The following is a 14,850-nucleotide window of genomic DNA, read 5'->3' on the forward strand; positions in this document are numbered from 1 at the left end:
TTTTTTTTCATTCATTTATAAATAAATAATACTAATGTGTTTGCCTAAAATGAAGGGGATGAACTTCTCTTTCCTTGGCTTCCAAGGCTGCTCTGTATCTTAAAGGAGAAAAAATGGCCTGGAATTCAGTTTTACATGTCTCAGAGACTGCAAAGTAGGAAGGCCTGTGTTGAGATGTGATACATTTCTTGAATGAGAATTAAAAAAACAATTGCTTAGACTCTAAAAATGTCCCATATTGTTTTGATAAATAAATTTCTCTCTAGGGGGAAATAAATCCCAAAACAAAATCAATTTATTGAAAATGAAATGTATATAAAACATTTTGCAAAATTCATTTGCATATATAATCTCATTTGATCCTGTTAAATAATTTTGAAGTGTGTATATTAATCTTATACATAGTTTTCGGACACAGGAATTGATACCCAACAAGGCTAAATGACTCCTTTTGCTCAGTTTCCAGGTATGTGAAAGAGCTAATAAAGAACCTGATCCTTTGAAGGTAACCATATATCCTTTTCATCACCTCAGGGGACATTTTCTAAGGAAGAAATGGTCAAAATAGTCAGTAGATAATGTTTAAGCTTGATATAAGTAAGAACTTTCATAATCAAAATTCTAAAATAGTCTTCCTTAGCTGTGTTTTTATTTTCCTTCTCTTGTACCACTTCCAGGCCCCATTGTAGGTGTTTCTTAATTGTGCTCTGTGGTTCACCTGACTCGTTGTAGGAAGCACTGATTAAGCAGAACGATTTTATCTAAAATATGTTCATAGAGTTTGCACATCTCACTTAACATATCCCATATGGATAATTCCAGCCTCAGGGAAGTTTTACATTTTTATCTCTGGAGGCAGCATTGCAGGGGTTGAGGCAGGATGGGAGGATATGCTAGTTGTGACTTTGATAAAAGAAGAGATTATGCAATTGGAGGGGGAAAAAACTGAAAAATTTGACTTCTGCCTAAGAAACATGAATTCAGAGCACTGAAATGATTTTCATCATCTACCTTGCCCCACCTTACCTTCCCAGTTTATTTCACTATTAGCAATAAATCGAGTTCCACTCTTTGCTAACACCATAATGTTCCTAGGACTAAAAACATGCACTCAAATTTCACTTCTGAAGGCGTCTTAGAAGAGTGGATATAGAGAATAGAAAGAGCAAATAGAAGCAAAGAATAAAGAAGGAACCAGAACAAGAAGATGGTGGGAAAATGAACATTAATTTAGAGATGAGCCTGGCATTTCTATGGAAATCAATAGGCATTAAAACAAAACAAAAACAAACGAACAAACAAACAAAAAACTGCTATTATTGAGAGCGAGAAGGGGATTCTCCAACAGTCAGAATTTTGTAAGAAGGGATGAAACCTATTTTGAAATGTTGTGAACCTTAATCACTGAACATCTGTAATCTCAGGGAGATTAACCAATTATCATTCAAGAGACTGGAAGCAAAGATGTTACAAGACCTTTCTAATGTGAAGGTTCTGTGTTGTTGAAAATATTTGTTGGACTTGTTTCTTGAATGGGGTTAGTTTAATGCAAATGGTAACAGTACAGACTGAGATACCCAAAATCTTTCTTTAAGAGATGTATCAGGGACAATTGAAGTGGTGGTGTTGTCATAGTGAAAGTCGCCCGGGGTGTACCACTTAGAGATTCTGCTCTTGCCTTCACAAGCTGTACATGTCTTTTTATGAACTATGAAATTTATTGAGAACTCTCCTTTTTAAAATTCTTCTGAATTATGTCTGTTGCAGCAGCTTTGTATGCAATTACTTTCAGAAGTAATTGGCTTCTTTTTATCATGCATAGGTTAACAAACATACTAGTAACAGAGTGACAGCAGTGAAATAAAGTAAAATAAAGCAAGTAAATTCATAAAGGTGCTTATGAAATGTCTCCTGCCATGACAAAGGGGAATATTTAAATGTGCTGACAAGAAAAAAGTATTCAAAGGAAAACAATAACTTGCTCTTGTTTTCTGAAATTACAGTTGGCATCACCATTAATACTAAGAATATGGAAAACAAAGCATTTTTAAAAATTGTATAATGAGTGAAATTATTGTGTTTTCTTCAGTTATTTATTTGTATTTTACGTTCAAAATAAAAATATATATATATTTAGAATAGGGATACTACTAAAATTCTACATTTTAATTAGAGATGAAAGCTACTTGAGTATATTTTATGTTCCTAAGCACTTTAGGGTACTCAGATTTGACTCTACAACTGGCCATTATTTCTAATCGATAGTTTTAGAACCTAAGACAAGTTCTGATCAGAAATATGTGTTGAACTTGTCATGTGATTGAAAGAAACAGAAGACATCTCACATTGAAAAATAATATGTATATATATGTATATGTAATGTACTGAAAATAGAAGCTTTTTGGATCTAAAGAAACCAGTACATCAAGTTGGTGGCTCTTGTGCTTAGAACTGAATTGGAACTCAATATCTCAGACAAGTTCTACTAAGAGAGTGATTTTTCTCAAAGGTCTCACGGTGGCACCACTGCTCTATATATGCTCCAAGGAAATGTACAAAGTCAGCTGAACCTAAGAAAGGTTCGGGATCCCTCTCAGTGGGAGGACATCTTGCTAAGCCAAGACACACACGTTACATGATGAATTAGACAAGAATAGGTAAGGAAAATCAGCAATTCAAGGTTCCCCCCCCCACCACCACCCTTTCAGGGCCAAGGAGAAATATTCTAGGGCTGATCTAAAGTTAATTGCCTTCATTCTGATTTTCTGCAAAGATTCCCACTTGTGCCTTATTTTTTTTTTTTAACATTACTTAGTTTATAGACCACTTCTTTACAATGTCATTGTAAATATATAACAATTTAAGACAAGGTGAGCAAATCTTGCAAGAGCAGTTCACCAGAGACTGAAGACTGGCCACAGGCAAAATATTTAGAGCTCATTCAGGGATGGCAAATAGGTTTATCTTGAGTACCAACTGTCACTAATTTGTAGGAGTTGTTTCAAATCCTGGCATGAGAATGATATCAAAGCTAAATCCAAGCTCAGTGTGAAAAACACCCTGACCCATTAGCCAGGTATGTAATAAGCACAGGGGTGGGATGGGGATACACAAAGGTATTCAATTTTTAAAATGCATTTGCAATACCTGACATAAACCGTTTAAAATGTTTTGTCTTCCTATTTGATAGGTCACAACATAATTTTTTTTCAGATCCTGAACGAGTTGTAAAATGTAGTTAATATGGTACAATTTTAAAAACATTATTTTAAACTCTGCGCTTGGTTTTTTAAAAAGTTCTATACTTTTAGTGATTTTCAGTATTTAGGATATTCCCAATTTTTTGAATAAAAATTAATATTCTATTAAATTTAAATTTGTCATGATTTCTGATAAGAAACATATGTGCTCTTTTAAAACCTGCATATCTACTTCATTATCTGGTAAAAAATGAAAAAATAAGTGAGGCTAGCTGGCTTTTGTGTTTTAATCACAGAAGCAACAAGGCTAAAAAGTTAGGTTGGATTGGACAAAGTCAATTCATTTTTCTCCTGTTTCCTACCACAGAACATACCCTTATCCTATAGTTTTAAAATAGTGGAATGTATCACAAGAATATAAGGAGTCAGAAAAGAAATCTCTGTCCCAAGCAATTGCCAATTCTAAACTGAAGGTATCTTATTCTGAACTGAAAATGCTTGCTTTTAAGAAAATGCATTGAATTTAGTTACCAACAGATATTTTATTTTTAAGTTATCAAGTTATATTTCCAGCTATGCATGTCTGCCCTTTATATCTTTGAGTGTATAAGAAAACATTTCTTAAAAGTGTAATCTCTAAGTAACTTGAAGATACAAAATAGAAATTTAACTGAGGAAAATGTGATATAGTGGTTAAATGACAAATTAGAATTAAACTCTCCAGTTACTAGTTTTATGATTGATTTCAGACAAGTTCTATGAAGTCTTCTAACTTCTCTAGCTTCTGTTTTTATGATTCACAATGAGGTGACAAAATTACCTGCTCTGACTGATTTATCAAATCATTTTGAGGCAAAACTGAATGTGTTTTGAAAACCTTAGTTTGTTAAATCATTTAAGAAAGTAAAATCACTAACCCCTCTAACCAATTCTGCAAGATACTTACATTTTTAGGGCCAAAGCTCTTTTAACTGGATTTAAACTGACACATGATACATGAATGGCATTGAAAATGCTTAGTTCATTAGAAAATGGTTTAATATGTAGATGAGGTAAATATGAGTTGATGAGAAACAGATGTACAAAAATTATCTTAAATTGCACAAGAGTTTAAAAATTAAGGGGCAACTGCTTCACAAAATTCTCTTATAGAAGAATCAAATAATCATAATATGAAAATAATATGACACTTGTTGGTATTCATACATTGAAATTCATGTGGCAATGTTCCTGTGTTCAGGATCAGACAAGAGTGGAGATACCAAGTTGGACACATCTGCTTTTTAGAGAAAATACTAATGAGACTAAATGCCATTTTGATGTCTAAGTTCCAGAAGAAATGGGTATATCTTGTCTATCACCAAATATGCCAGAATTATTGTCAGAATCTCAATACAATGGTATAAATATATATGTTATAGAAAGAGACTTGATCCATAATACTCCCACAAATCAATTCAACTTAAAATAAATTAATAGAATAGAATAGAATAGAATAGAATAGAATAGAATAGAATAGAATAGAATAGATAGAATAGAATGGAATAGTGATGGTTTCAATCTGTTAATATATTTGGTTTGTAAATAAATATTTTGGTGGCCTTGAGTAGGTGTCAAATTTCTCAAGGTCTAGGTTCCCTCATTGTGAAGTGAATCCTACAACTTCTCCTCTCTATCTCATAGAGATTTTAATGAGGATCAAATGAAATAATGTACTAACTTGTATACAATGCTAATATGTAATATTTATAATTAATAATATACATAAGGAATTATTTTATCACTAGACTAATAAACTCCTTATAAGCAGTAATTTAATATAGTCATCATTTTTTAAAACACTGAATGACACATGGTATTATTAAATTGATTTTATTCAATAAATAACAGAAATAATCACAGAATGAGTATCCTTCAGCAGAGACCTAATATGTCATATTTCTTTTTATGAAACAAATCGAAGCACCCAAATTGACTCTCTCAGAAGGTTGAAATGTGGAGGAAAAGGATCGATATTGGGAACAAAAATAAGTTTATCCATCTGAAACTTATGGTCAGGGCACTGACAAAGAGTTCTTAAGCATAATAGGACAAAGCAAGATGGAATATTCAACATGTGCTATAATGAGTAACTTATTTTTGACAAGGACACTAAGAACACACAATGTGAAAAGAACAGTCTCTTCGATAAATGGTGCTGGGAAGAATTGGAAAGACACATGTGAAAGAACGAAACTGGATCCCTATCTTTCACCACTCATAAAAATTACCTCAAAGTGGATTAAAGACTTAAATGTAAGTCTGAAACCATAAAACTCCTAGAATAAAACATAGGGAAAAAAATCTTGACATAATTCTTGACAATAATTTCTTGGATAAGAAACCAAAGGCACGAAAAAACAAAAGTAAAAATAAGTCATCAGAAATATATCAAACGAAAGAACTACTGTACCCAAACGGAAAAAAAAAAGATCAATAAATTGAAATAGCAACCTATAAAATGGAAGAAAATATTTGCAAATGATATATCTGATAAGGTGTTAATATCCAATATATATGAAGAACTCATACAATTCAATAGCAGAAAAGTAAATAATCCAATTCAAAAATTGGCAAAGAACTTGGACAGAAGTTTTTCAAACAAGATATACAAATGGCCAACAGGAATATGAAAAGGTGCTCAACATCATTAATCATTAGGGAAATGAAAATCAAAACCACCATCAGATATAACCTCAGACTTTTTAGAATGGCAATTATCAAAAAGATAAGAGATAACATATTTTGGCAAGGATGTGGAGAAAAGGGAATCCTTATACGCCGTTGATGTGAATGTAAATTGGTACAATTATTATGGAAAACTGTATGTCAGTTCCTCAAAGAGTTAAAAATAGAACTATTATATTACCCAGCAATCTCACTTCTGTATATATATCTGAGGGATTTGAAATCAGTATCTCAATGAGATATCAACATAGTCCTGTTCAATGTAGCATAATTCACAGTAGCCATGATATGAAATCAACCTAAATGTCTTTTTGTGGATGAATGAATAAAAATGTAGTGTATATACTCAATGGAATATTATTTAGCGATAAAAAAGGAAATCCTGTTATTTGTGACAATATGTTTGGACCTGGAGGTCATTAGAATAAGTGAAATAAGCCAAAGACAAATACTGTATGGTATCACTTGTATGTGGAATATGATGAATCTTAAAACACACATACAAAACAAATAATACTTGTCCTCCCCACAAATCCCCCCAAAAACCCTATTTCATAGAAACATGATAGAATGGTGGTTGCCAGGATCAGGGAGGAGGCGTGAAGGGGTAATGGATGTCAAAGCATACAAATCTGCATTTATCAGAAGTTCTAAGGATTAAATGTACAGCAGGGTGACTATAGCTAATAGGGTAGTGTACAATTCAAAGTTGCTGAGAGTACACCTAAATTATTCTTAGCACAGATACACACAAAAATGTTAACTTTGTGTGGTGATGGATAATGTTAATTATCTTGATCTTGGTAATCATTATACAATGTATATGTACATTGTATCATCATGTTGTACATTTTAAATATATATAGTTGTATGTCAATTATTCCTCGATAAAGTTATAAAATATCTGACCCCCCAAAAGGTAGTGTGCACTAGGTATCTTTAATTAATGTTTAACATTTTCTAATAATTTTAGTGAATTACTTTAGTTAGATACATGTTCAAGAAAAATCTATACCTCAAGTTAAAAATAAGACAGGACTTTTCATCACAGTATAAACTAAAATGACAGATAATACCACATATACATATGAATTTACATATGTTTATAAGGAAAAATTAAGTCACTTTTGGCATGCACATGCCAGAAAATTATTCATTTAAATTTTTATGAAGAAATAATTAAAAGATATCTTTATGTTCTAAAATTATGTAAAAAATCAGACTATATTATATAGAATATATAGTTATATATATTAATCACAATGAGGATTATACCTCAACAAAAAGAGCTAGATAGAAATATTTCAAAATATTGTGTATTTCTTCCTAATGATGGAATTTAAAATGTTTTCTTTTCGCTCTGTACTTTTTGACACTTTCTGAAATTTGCCTACAATGAGAAAATAATACTTCTGGAAAAAAAAAAGTGTATGTGTAAATCAAACAAGAGTAGCACAATGGAGAGTAGGTGATCCAGAGAATATCAGCTTCAAGTGCAATCAAGGAGGATAGAAAGTAACTCAAGTCCTGGGCAACTAACAGTCAGCAGGGCCTCATTTCTTTCTTTAGTAAAACATGTTTACTGCTGCCGGCAGCCTTCCCAAATCAAAAGCCAGTCTCGAATATTAATAAGGACATTGAATTTATCAACATATCTTGCAATTATCAGCACACACCATTATTTTTAGGATGAAATTTAAGTGCTTCAGCAGCAAGCATTGCTCCATCAAAGTCTATCTTTACTAAAATCCATCAAATCTATTTAAAAGTGAAGAGATTCTCAAGGAAACTACTGGAAATGGAATTTTTTACTACTCATCTCAGGGGTCGGCAAAATATTACCAAAGATATTTTGTTGGCTCATTTTCAAAGGTGCATGGAGGAATTTCTGTGGTCACAGACTCTTTAGGGCTACATACATCACTTTCTACTATCTATTGCCCTGACATGTCTATTTATGTATGTATATAGGTACAAATGTATGTATGTACATACATATACATGTATGTGTTGTGTATTCATTCATTTATTCATTTGCATGATTCATTTAACATATGCTTATACAAGACCTAAATGTACACTATATACTAGTAAGCAAATCAGAAGAATTTACTGCCATCAAGATGTGTGAATGATTATATTATAGCAGAAACTATTGGTTGTCTCCCCATCAGTAATCCCCTTCCTTTTTACTTTATATCTAAAAGAAGCAATCTTTCGCAATAGAAGCTGAAAACACCAAGGTCTCACTTTTGCATAGATATACGACCAAGTTTGGGAAGACTTCTTAAAAAAATTTTTCTCCTTTATAAAAATTATGACACTGAGGACAAGTCTCCCCACCCCCCGACTTTTTGTTCTCTGACTTTGCACACAATTGAACGAAGACAACATATAGATCTTTAGCCACTATCATAATGCAATGAGGAATCAAAGCTTAAAGAAAGTAAGTCGAGGATTGTGACATGGAAAGTAGGAAAGCCAAACAAACAAACGAAAAACCCTGGGTCGTTGTAGATACTGTTTAGCTCCTGAATAAGCTGTAAAATTGTCATGCTTCTAGACCTCTTGTTATTTTAGTTATTAAAAATCTTGCTGCTAAACAACTTTGTGTGGAGAGTATAAACTGAAGGCATCCTTATTTATGCAACGTCGAGGTCTACTCATACACAGTTCACCTGATTTCATATGTAAGTTCTCTTCTCCAAATGGCATGGAATAACAAGGCTTACCGATAATGTCTCATTTTCAAGTCATAAAGATTTCCAACAAATCCTAATTTTGGTCATTTTGAAAGATGATAAATTACTAATTTATATTCAATAACTGGCATATTATAAATTAAAAAAATCAGTGAAAATTATTTGATCTCCTCGTTTTCTTCTCCCAACTTTTCTTTCTATAACTGTTCAATTTGAGAAATGAAATTCAAAAGACTTTAAAAGCCTCACGTAATATTCTATCTTTACATAAATCTGTCATCCTAATACCTAAAATTTATCAGGTCTTGGAAACTTGATTTCTTTATTACATTTCTGATATTAAGTTAAATTAATTCATAGAGAACTAGAAATTTCTTTGCAAATGAAAACACACACATACACTCCCCACCCCCTTACCCCCAGTTTCAATTATTTATTGTTCATGACTGCAAAAAGCTAAGGCCAAACTCAGTGTAACAGTTAAATATCCTGAGCTGAAGAGTCTCAGTATGAAAAATTAAAGTTAGGCAAATATCTTCTGTTTCATACTTTTATCTTATTTATTTATTACATACAATGAGCAGAGTACTAAGAAGTAGGAATCAGTAAGCATTAATGAGAATTAATTAACAGTTTTCCTGGTGTTCTGGGGAATGTCTTGTAAATGAGGTCAAAGGAAAGGCAAGAAGCATATTTATGGAAGAACAAATGGTAAGATGCTCCCACATGGAATGAGCATTTAATAAATATTGGTTGACACAATAGAAACACTTTCTCATGACTCTAAGCCCAAAGTGAAGATGCCAAAGAAGAGAGATGAGTCTTTTTTCATTGCTTCTATTAGAAAAATTGAGGGATTTTTCAAACCATTAAATAAAATGGGGAATTACCTCTCTTTAAACAGACATTTGCAGATGGGGCTGATCATTGTAGTGAAAACATTTTGAAAAAGCAATATTATGCACAAAGTAATCTGCACTTATTATTTATTGAAAAAAATTATCATTCCTACTAACAAGAGCCTAATATGCTATCACTCACCTACATTTCCTACATTTAGCAATACAGATGTACCACAAGCACAACTATTAAAGGTATCTGCCTCTTATTTCCCACGCTCCAGGGAGAAAGTATTTGTATTAACTTTCTCTTGCTGCTATAACAAGCTAACATGAATTAAGTGGCTTAAAACAACACAAATTTATTCCCTTACAGTCCTGAAGTCAGAAGTCTAAAATGAATTTTATAGGATTAAAATCAAAGTGTTGGCAGGGCTTTACATTGTCTGTTTTCACCCAGTTTCTGTGGTGACATCATTTTCTTCTTATTTAGGCCTTCTGGTTTCACTCTTATAAAGACTTGTGCAATTATATTTAGGACCCACCTGGCTAATTTGGGATAATTTTCCCATTTCAAGATTCTTAATCAGTCTGCAAAGTCTCCTTTGTCGTAAAAAAAAGAAATATAACATTATTAGGTTCCTGAAATTATCAAGTGACTGTCCTTGGTAGGGGGCATTATTCAGTCTATCACATCCATAGTTTGTGGTAGATGTCTAACTTTGCATAGGTCCTGACGTGATAGTCTTGTAAAGAAAAGTATCAATAGCCAAAAGCAATCAACAATAAATATGACGACTCTCTGTAATAAAGAGATTTATGAAGGATATCTAGAAGTTAAAAATGTAGGTTGCCAGTGGACCTCATCTCCGGAAACTTGTTCAATATGTGTTCTCCTTAATGTAAATATTCCAAAAAACAATATCCTTCAACACTGAATTAAAGTAATTAAAGGTTACAAAGGGACTTTAAATACTTTGTAACAATGCCTGCCTTTGATTAAGAAAGTATCCAGGAAACCATAACTGCATTTATCTCTATTAAGTAGGTAAGAAAATTAAAACATTTTAAATGCAGTCAAATGCAACTTCAATATTAATGAAAATTAGTAAATTTAAGCTAAATCATATTTTAGATAGTTTATTTATTGGGCTAGCAAGTTGGAGGGGAAAGGGAGAAAGATACTCACCTTAAATAACAAATCCTTTTTCCCATACCGAAGCTCTTTCAACTGGGCTTGGATTTTTTTTGACTGAAAGAGCAGAAACATGAATTAGTGCCTTAATTTCATTTATATTTTCAAACTTGAAGATTAAAATTTTTCAAACTGCACAAAAATTAATTTTTGCGGCCAAGCAAAAGATTCTGATTAGTTTGGAACTGAAACAGAAAGGCTTAATGTCCACTTTGGGAGTTGGACATCCAGCTATTCTAGGCACGAAGAGAAAACCAAAGCCTTTTCAAAAGGAAGCCCCCCAAAGAATTTCAGTCACCCAGGGATGGCCAATTTCAGATTTTAAATATATCCCTGCAATTGTATGCCTCAGTTTTCACTGCTTATTTCAATTATTTATTAAAGTAGATTAAATATGGTTAAGTTTAAATTGACAACCAAATTTGAATTTGACATATGTCCAAGGAGAAGGCAGCAAACAAATATGACAGGAAATGAAAAAGGCATTTAGAGTGCTAAGAGGCTGAGGTGTAGGGTGTTAGCACTTTAGAAAAGTTGACTTTTTAAGCGAACTGTTACAAACGTAAAAGAGCTTATAAGAAAGAAATCTCTCTCAGCAGATCTGTTTGGCTACCATAATGAAATATGTTCTAGTAAATCCCAGATGATGATGGTAATTCATTTTTCCAAAGCAGACCCAATTTCAAATATTCTAACTTAAGAACCCCAGTCATTTGTCTTTCTACATCTGAGATGACTAGTTCTGATTCCTCAGTAGCAGAAATACAACACAAATAAATATCATAGTTAGGTGAAAATAATGATAATTGAAAAAGCAGTTGAGTGAGAATGTAAAATAGTACAGTCACTTTGGGAAACAGTTTGGCAGTTTCTTATCAAATTAAATATACATATATTGTATTATTATTCAAGAATTCTTTCTAGGTACTTACTCAAAAGAAATTATAATGTGTACATAAATATTTACAGTATCTTTATAATAGTGAACGCTGGAAACAACACACATCTATTAACTGGTGAATGGTAAACAAATTATGATAAATCATCAATAAGACAAACAATAAAAGTGTTGGACAGGTTGTGGGGAAAAGGGAACCCTCATACATTGCTGGTGGGAATGTAAATTGCCATAGCCACTATGGAAAACAGTATGGAGGTTCCTCAAAAAATTCAGAATAGAATTACCATATGTTCCAGCAATCCCTCCTCTGGGTATCTACCCCCAAAATTTGAAAACGTTTTTCTGTAGAGATTTATGTACCTTGATGCTCACTGTAGCCACTATTCATGGTGGCCAAGACATGGATATAACAGAAGTGCCCTTCAATAGATGATTGGATAAAGAAGATGTGGTACATATACACAATGGACTATTACTAAGTCATAAGAAAAGATGAAATATTGTCATTTGCGACATCAATCTTGAGATTATCATATTAAATGAAATAAATCAGACAGAAAAACCATATGATTTCACTTGTATGTGGGATATAAAACTGAAAGGAACAAATGAAAAGATAAAAACTCATAGACACAGACAACAATTTAGCATTTACCAGAGGGCAAGGATGGGGTAGATAAGGATAGAGGGGGCTCTAATATACGGTGACAGAAGGAGATTTGACTTTGAGTGGTGAACACACAATGAAATATACATATGACATTATTGAATTGAACACTTGAAACCTATATAATTTTCTTAACCAATGTCACCACAATAAATTCAATAAAATGTAATATATAAAATGAAAAAAAAAAAGAAATCAAATATTAGAATATAGTTGAGCAATCTTTGAAAACGTATAAAGTACTGAAACATGTAAGAGTGTAGATGGATTTCAAATTATACTATGGGAAATAATCCAGTCACTAGGAGCTATATTTTGTTTAATACCATTTATATGATATTCTAGGGGAAAATAAAACAAGGATAGGTACAGAAATCAGGTTAGTAATTGACATGGGCTGAGGGTTGGTGGTGGAGATTATAAAATAGCAAGAGGGAACTTGGGGGCTATGGAAATGTTCTGTATCCTGAACTGATCAAACTCATCAAATTGTATACTTAAATGAAGTGAACTACATGCAAATTATATCTCAATAAAATTCAATTTTGAAAATAGCTAGCCATAACACATAATAAATACAATATCTGCATGGTACTATTATATCAATTAAACTCTATTAATATGAAGACCTCTTTAATAAATGAAGTCTGTTTTTATTTTTGAAATCTTATATTTTCCAAGCACACACTGAATATTAATGAGTCTTCCACTGAATGAACAGTGAGTGTATTGTGATTTAGTTTCCGATTATATTCAGAACATTTCTAACCATGCAAGGTAGTAGAGTTTGCAAAGTGGGAGACTGTGTTATAGTATGGTATGGTACTATAATTCCTAAACCATTATCCAATATTGGAAGCACACAGTGGTTCCTAACCTTTTTGGCACCAGCGACCGGTGCTTCTGTGAGAATCTATGCCTAAGGTGGAGCTGAGGTGATGATGCTAGTGGGGAGCAGCTGGAAATATAGAGGAAGCTTCGCTTGATAGCCTACCACTCATCTCATGCTCTGCGGCCCAGTTCCTAAGAGGCCACGGACCAGTACCTGGAAGTTGGGGACCCATGAATTAGAGTATAAAATTGAAAGTGTTGTAAATTACACACCACTGCAAGATTCTAATATTAGAAACAGTTTTTCACAGACATCCTCATTGCGAGCCACCTGCATTTTGTGATTTATTGAATCAGGAAGCTGATAAGAGAGAATGACAACAACAACAACAAACAACAACAACATAAAGAAATGCAATGAGAAAAGAAAGAAAGAGACAAGGAAAGAAGGAGAGAAAGAAGGGGAGTAATGGGAGGGAGGGAGGGAGGAGTAAGAAAGCAGGGTGGAGTTGGGGGAGCGGAGAGAGAAAGAAAATAAAGGAGGGAGAGAAGGAGGAAGAGAGGAAGAGTTTGACATAATAATAATTCAAGATTATTCAATTAAACTGCATACCCAGAAGCAGCAAGGATTTGTGGTTTCTCACAAACTAGTTGCTATTTTCCCATTTCCATAAAATGGCATCCTATTTTTCTTAATATGGTTAGCGAAAGTGAAATACATGACATAAGGCATAAGAAGACAAAGAACCATCATTGTGTGAATATGGTTCATACTGGATCTTAAGAACAAAAGCTCACCCTTGAGCCGTCAGCCCCTTGAACTTCTATTTCTACTTCAGGACTCTACATTTACTACAACTCTGCTCTTCCTCGCAGATTCTCAAGTGACCCAAAATAATGATATTTTGAACACAGCATCCCTGACTTGTTATATGAACTTCATCTCTAAGATATTTCCTACTTTCTATGACTATTATTAATTTTGTGCTACTGATTTCAGTAAAGGACTATTTCTATTATCTTTCCCAACTTCAAATTCACAGCTGATTAGCATGATCGCCCTGCTGTTGCAATCTGCTTTCCAGGATTGATTGATAGCCAGGATGATTTAGGAAAATAAACTTTTTTTCCCCCAAACTAATGTTGGCCAATACCAATGGGGAATGAAAGATTACTACTATATATGCTGTGCATGATTTGCCCAATTTCACTTCTCCCATAATTCATGCTTTTACCAGTCCAAAAGAAACTCATTTTAACCATTTTGGGTTTTCATTTTTTAATGCATACTTATACTAAATGCACAGAATATAATTTAAACTTTTCTTCATAGCTTGAATTTATTATTAAAACATCAACTTTTGTATGATTATATTAGAAGAAGAAAAAAGTTACCAGACGTCTGGGTTCAAAAAAAATCTGGCATTAATGTTGTTTCTATCCAAGTGAAGTTAGAAGAGAAAATTTACTCACCTCTTCTGCACGAATGCCACACAGCTTATTTCCTGACAAGAGTTTGTTTTTCAAGCTTTTATTCTGAGGAAAGAAACATAGTTATATTGCTAAGAAGTAATAAAATATTAAGAATTTCCTTAAATATGTCAATAGCATTGCATTTTTCTATGTTTTGTTCATGAGCGAGTCCTTTATGATATGACATATAATGAATTTTATATAAATGGAGTAGAATCTGTAATGTAAAAGACTGTTTCTTTTATTTAATTAAAATTTTGATATATTGGCATTGATACATTTATTTAAAAAGATGGGACTTTATTTGGCCTCACA

At 32.7% G+C, this 14,850-nt stretch overlaps 1 protein-coding gene across 4 annotated transcripts in view; it reads right to left on the reverse strand.

Moving 5' to 3' along the window:
- LUZP2 (leucine zipper protein 2) overlaps nucleotides 1-14,850 on the reverse strand; it is a 415,565-nt gene that overhangs the window by 92,345 nt on the left and 308,370 nt on the right. For all 4 annotated transcript variants that reach the window (XM_011362583.2, XM_023532082.1, XM_023532081.1 and 1 more), the window contains 2 exons: nucleotides 14,536-14,598; nucleotides 10,658-10,720 (listed from right to left, as the gene is read on the reverse strand). In XM_011362583.2, the coding sequence (XP_011360885.1) occupies nucleotides 10,658-10,720; nucleotides 14,536-14,598 (126 nt within the window). The remainder of the gene's footprint in view (nucleotides 1-10,657; nucleotides 10,721-14,535; nucleotides 14,599-14,850) is intronic.

This window comes from Pteropus vampyrus, unplaced genomic scaffold (assembly GCF_000151845.1).
Source record: "Pteropus vampyrus isolate Shadow unplaced genomic scaffold, Pvam_2.0 Scaffold76, whole genome shotgun sequence".
NCBI lineage: Eukaryota > Metazoa > Chordata > Mammalia > Chiroptera > Pteropodidae > Pteropus > Pteropus vampyrus.